The sequence below is a fragment of the Mandrillus leucophaeus genome, unplaced genomic scaffold (assembly GCF_000951045.1).
Source record: "Mandrillus leucophaeus isolate KB7577 unplaced genomic scaffold, Mleu.le_1.0 Scaffold273, whole genome shotgun sequence".
Taxonomy (NCBI): domain Eukaryota; kingdom Metazoa; phylum Chordata; class Mammalia; order Primates; family Cercopithecidae; genus Mandrillus; species Mandrillus leucophaeus.
The window spans coordinates 1,300,810-1,307,067 of record NW_012102843.1 but is presented as its reverse complement, the minus strand read 5'-3'; the positions used below and the strand labels follow the sequence as shown (position 1 = coordinate 1,307,067).

The 6,258-nt window shown below is 37.8% G+C and overlaps 1 protein-coding gene across 1 annotated transcript in view; it reads right to left on the bottom strand.

Moving 5' to 3' along the window:
• The window catches only part of NPAT (nuclear protein, ataxia-telangiectasia locus), a 106,690-nt gene that overhangs the window by 15,419 nt on the left and 85,013 nt on the right, over positions 1–6,258 (bottom strand). Inside the window, exons 13-15 of the mRNA XM_011984760.1 lie at positions 4,516–6,171; positions 2,243–2,358; positions 2,059–2,167 (exon numbers count right to left, since the gene is read on the bottom strand). Of these exons, the coding sequence (XP_011840150.1) occupies positions 2,059–2,167; positions 2,243–2,358; positions 4,516–6,171 (1,881 nt within the window). The remainder of the gene's footprint in view (positions 1–2,058; positions 2,168–2,242; positions 2,359–4,515; positions 6,172–6,258) is intronic.

The following is a 6,258-nucleotide window of genomic DNA, read 5'->3' as shown; positions in this document are numbered from 1 at the left end:
CCTATTACATACAGGATGGGAATCAGTATCCTTGTGTTAGTCACAGCTTTAAAGGGAACCCATGATGTTTACTATAGATAGCCTTTAAAAGCTTTTATCATAAGTGGATGCTTAACTTCACCAATGTTTTTTTCTGGTATTAACTTTGTAAGGGATAAAAACAAGTGTCAGATTGTGAAGACATCTGTGATATGTTACTAATAAAAGTATAACACCTCGACAGGAAATTTAATAGAGAAGTAGGAAAAGGATATGAATAAGCAATTCAGAGAAGGGAAAATATTATTTATAGTTATAAGAGAGGATTCCAAATTTTATTAGTAATGAGAATAGAGCAAAAGAATGATATGAGATACTACCATTTTACATCCATCAAGTGGCAAAAGGTAAAAATATCACATGGTATCAAATATTGGTAGTGTTGTGAGGGAAGCAGGGAAAGTAATGGTAGAAGTATAAACTTTCTTCTCTATGAATATCCAGTGTATCCAAATATTTCTGGGAATAAGCCCCCAAAGAAACTCTCATATGGGTTCACACAGAGGCATTTACAAAGGTGTTCCTCCTATCATTGCATGTCAGATCAAAAACCTTGAAAACATCTGAAAAGTCCACTGATAGGAGATACATAAAATACATTTATGTGATAGCTATCAAATGGCCATTAAAAGGAATGAACTAGTTATGAGAAAGAACATAAGAGATCATATAGAGTAGCTATAACATGACCTAAGTCTAAGAGGGTGCCTCAATAAGTCAAAATGCAACTTAAGCCTACATCAATAGATGTATACTGTTTAGCTTAAGGAAAGGCTGATTTGATGATAGGATTTAGTGAGTTCTCTGTATAATGAGCGCATTTGAGACACACTACTGAGAAGAAATACAATGTAATGTGTTAAGTGCTATAGCATAGGTATCAATAAGAATTAAAGAAAAAAAATAAAACCGGAATATCCACCTTAGCCACCGCTGGTTAAAAATGCTTCCTAGGATAAAGTCACATTTAAGTTAAGTTTGAAGGATAAATAAGAACCAGATTGAGGGTAAGAGCTGGGTAAGAAGGGGGAATTTTAGGTAGAAGAGATAGCATTGGTAAAGGTAGAGGGACAAGAAAGATCACCAAGTATAAGGTGAGCAGCAACTATAGTCTGTACAAAGGGTCCATGCTGAGAAGTGGTAAGAGATGAGAATGGAGAGGTCGAAGTGACTAGATGACAAATGTATGCATATATGTCACCCTGAGAAATTTCAATTTTATCCTGTGGGCAAAGGGGAGTTGCTGAAAGTTTTTAGGCAGGGAAGCAACATATTCAGATTTGTATTTTAGGGGAAAAAAAAGTCACTCAGCCAGCAGACACAAGGTGCACCGAAACAACAAAGACTAAAAGGGAGACTACAAGACACTATTGATACAACTTAGATGAAAAATGACAAATACTTGAACTAAGAAGGAGAGGAAAAATGTGTTTTAAGAGTGACTACCAGGTTTTTCAAATAAGTAAACAGATGGTTGGGACAATGGCTAAAACAGGAAACACAGGAAGGTAATTTGCAAACTTTAAAGCCTTGCTTCAAGTGTGGTCCAGTACCAGTAGCACTGGCATTGCTTAGAAGCTGTTAGAAACGAGGAATTTCAGGCGCTGTACCAGTCCTATTAATTCAGTACCTGCATTTAACAAAATCCCCAAGTAGTTTATATACACTCTAAAATACAAGAAGAAGTGCTCTAAAGTCTCAAACAATTATATGAGGCATTCACTAAACACTTGAAAGTTGTTGGGAAAAATAGGGATTATACTTAACTTAGGGAAGCTGCAAAGAATAAACCAAGGACTACTGGGCAAAACCTAACAGATTCAACAAACGAAACAATTTTCTCAGAACCAAAGCTGTTCAGTAGACAGTTGGCTGCATTATGACATCTGTTACTAGCAAATGTAGGGTGATCACTTGTTGGTAAAACGGTTTGGATATTCAAAAAGAAAACATTTAGGTGTTGCTGCAAACAAATGAACATACAAACAAAGTTGACATTAATGAATTTAAAAATGGTACCTATACAAGGCTTGTTTCTTAGTCCCTGAGCCTTCTGAGATTTTTGAGGGACGGGGAATTGAGGGATACTTCTATTGCATACAGGTGCTGCCAAAGGCATATGAAGAACCTAGAAGAGAAAAAGTCATTAATTACACTAAGCTTGAAAAGCATCACCACACCATTTTCAGTTCATAAATCTTACCTGCCGAGGAGGAGTAGAAAAGTTATTTCCATTCTGCCCAACCACAGATACTGGGATCATCCCTACCATTCCCTGGAGTACAGGCTGGACTGGAGAGGCAATTATTATGGCAGATCCTAAAAAAACAGTTACTGTTAAAATAAGATTTCCTCTCAAATACTTTGGCACAAAACAAACAAATGTTTGGCACAAATTAATTACTGCTTTGAAATAAATTCTATCAACAATCCCTCTTCCTTACAATCCACTCTCCAAAAACAAAACAAAACAAAACAAAAAACAAAACTGAAACAGTTTTAGGAAAAACAGCAAGGCTAACAAATTAAGAAAAAGTCAATCCAAATATTAAGGTGGTCTTATGTTATTCAGTCAGTGAACCACGTTGATCAAGCATAAGACTCTACAGCCAAGACACATTACAATCATATCTGATTCCTCTAGAAATACTGAAACTAGTTAGAAAATGAGTGGTGAATGTTTCAAGTCTGAACCTTAGGCCAGAAAATTAGAACCCCAACTGAATATTTATAGCCAGGACTATGCTCATAACCCCAACCTATTACATATCTCAATGGTATTGATCAAAAGTAAGGTAAGCACGTAACTGGACAAAACTATGGAGGGAAAATTACAATGTCTATATGGTCCTTAGAAGTCAACAACATAGTTTGTGGCTACTGTAATTTAGTCCCGTCCCATAAACAAACTTTTGCCTAATACATTACTGCCAGGTTGATCCCCTCATTTTCATGCAACCCACTATGGTCTATCTATGCTTGTACTGCTTCTCTTTATACCTTATAGATTTTGTAAGTTATAAAAACCTCCTTGCTTTAACTCCAAATCCTACCTTCATTCTTTAAGCTTTAGCTCAAGCCCCACATTCTCCACTAATTCCAACCTCTCCTTTATGTAATTTGTAACGGCACTTAAAACAGACCCATTAGGTTTAATACTAATTGTTGATATTTAATGAAATTTTATTGTATGTCTATAATGTAACAAAAAGGGAAAGGAGAGAAGCTTGGGAACCAACACATAAGGAAATGTAAATAAATGTGCCATAAGCGCTATCCCTGAAGAATATACAACAAAAAATTATCAATATGACAGGCATATCAATCACTAACTACATATAACACAGCAGGCAATAAATGCCACAAGAGCCCCTATGAATAAAGGATTGTTTTTTTTGAGACAGAGTCTCACTCTTGTTGCCCAGGCTGAAGTGCAGTGGCTCGGTCTTGGCTCACTGCAACCTCTGCCTCCCAGCTTCAAGCGATTCTTCTGTCTCAGCCTCCCAAGTAGCTGGGATTACAGGTGCCTGCCACCATGCCCAGCTAATTTTTATATTTTTAGTAGATACGGGGTTTCACCATGTTGGCGAGGCTGGTCTCGAACTCCTGACCTCAGGTGATCTGCCCACCTCGGCCTCCCAAAGTGCTGGGATTACAGGCATGAGCCACTGCGCCCAGCCATAAACAAAGGATTTTAAAGACAGAGATCAATTCTAGAAGGTGAAAGGCAGTGAAAAATTAGGATTTTATAAAAGAAGAAATTCAAGTGTTGTTTTTTTTTGAGACAGAGTCTCACTCTTGTTGCCCAGGCTGAAGTGCAATGGCATGATCTTGGCTCACTGAAACCTGTTTCCTGGGTTCACCTAGGTTCAAGAGATTCTCCTGCCTCAGCCTCCGAGTAGCTGAGATTAGAGGCGCCTGCCACCATGCCTGGCTCATTTTTTAGTATTTTTAGTAGAAATGGGGTTTTACCATGTTGGTGAGGCTGGTCTCAAACTCCTGACCTCAGGTGATCGCCCCACCTCGGCCTCCCAAAGTGCTGGGATTACAGGCGTGAGCCACCACACCAGGCCGAAATTCAAGTTTTTCTGGAAAGTTTCTCCAAATAGATAAGTTCCCTGAAGACCATGACTATAAGAGCTATTTTTAACAATTCCCCCACACCACTGGGTTTTATACAGCTATGTGATGAATTAGTCTGTCTTTTCTGTTTCTTGTAACTTATTAGCACATAGATTGAGAAGTATTTGTGAACAGAAAAAAGAAAAAAACCCACTAAAACCCACAGCTTACTAGATTAAGAAAAAAAAAAAGTTTGAATTAGCTAGCATAAAGAAGCAGCATAATCACAAATTTCAGAATCTTTTCTCATACCATCTACCCATGAGTTATTACTTCCTAGTCAATAACAACACATACAAAAGAAATTAGATCCCAACCCAGAGAAACGAATTTCAACTATGTTATTAAAGTTACCTTGTGAAAAGTTTGGTGACACAGCTTGGTTGACAGCAAATACACTGTTTGACCTTGGTGGTGTCTGTAACTGAGGTGGCAGAGGTTGGGCAGTCATAGGTGCAGAATTTCCAGGCAACACCACTACATTAGACTGACTCACAGATGTTCCTAAGGCTGTTGGATCAGTCACACAGGTAGCTATCAGAATGTTATTTGAATTGCCAAAAGTTGTGCTTGTGGCCGGCATCAACTGTATATATCCTCCATCCTTGGAAACACACGGTGTAACATTAGCTGAAAAGGCAATGCCATCTTCATTCTGAGTGCTGTTTACTGCAGAGTCTTCAGATTTGAATGCTAAAAGACTCTGTTCCATTGAGGCTGAATCCCCTACTTCAGCATATACAACAGCACCTACAGTTTCTTCTGAAGACAGGCATTTAACTAATTCTGCGTTTTTAGCAGGTGATTTAGTAGGAGAAGACAAGATTATAGTTGGCAGGTTTTCTCCATTAATACTAGAAACAGCACTGGTAAGTTCAGTATCTGAGGAAACAAATGGATCATCACTAATGATAACTTTGAGCGAGACGATATTTGATGCATCTATCTCTGCTGAGTTGTTGCTAGAAGGTTTATCATCAGTATTTTGGGACTCAGGGTGAGAATCTCCCACTGAAGAACACACAGATTCTGGAGGAAGAGAGTGACTGTTTTCTACAGGAGTGCCTTCTGGAGGCATCACTGCAACTTTCTCACAGTTATCATTTCCACCTAAAGACAGAAAAATAGTATTCTCTTCTTTTACAGAAGATGAAGGCTCTTGTGAATTCTCAGACTTGGATGGCTGAGCTTCATTTTCTGTATGATTTAACTCAGCAGATGTTGAATCATTAGATGGTTGTTTAGCAGAAGAGAGCGAATCTCGAAGATGAATTTCTACTTGTTGTTCAGATACATTTAAATGTGAACTTTCAACAGACACAGGTAGTATTTCACTTTGAAGACAAGAATTATCTTGGCAGTTTGACAGCTGTGACATAACTGGTTCTAACACATTAATTTCTATTTTACTCTTGTGAATTTCACTAGAATCTGGTGACTTGGAACTATGAAAAGTAGTTTTAAGTTTTATTGTATCGTTAGAATTTTCACAAAATTGATTTTTTTTAGATGGCTTTCCAGTTAATGAAGTATCTTGGGATAAAAGTTGAGAACTTTTCCCAGAGAGAATTAAGTTTTCATTGTTAGCTTCACAACCAAGTGAAACAAATGAAGTTATTGGTATATCAGGCTGATCAGGCTGTAATTGAGATTCACTCGGTACATTTGAAGACAAAGAGTTCTTTTCAATCTCTATAGCCATTTCAGTTTCAGTGGTCATCTGATTGGTATATAATTCAGCACAATGTGGATTACATGCAGCATTAGAATTCCCTCTTTGGTTAAAGTCATTCAAATTAGGCACGGACTCAAAGGTAATGTCAATGTCACATTTCTGTTCAGTGGGTACAGCTGTTTTAAAGGCCTTTTTCTGTACGCTGGCGCTTATTTGGGAAAAATTTTCCTGGTCTTCCTGTCTAAGCACATCATGGTTGTTGCTATTCTTCAAAGCATTTAATGGGTCGTCATTCTGATAGGATGTACAGAATGGGGGCTGACCAGACTGACCATCTGCAAAATATCAGGCAGGTAGACAGATAAGGTAAATATGTTCAGCTTCTATGGTAGTCATCTTTGCCATAAAACTTACTTTGCCAA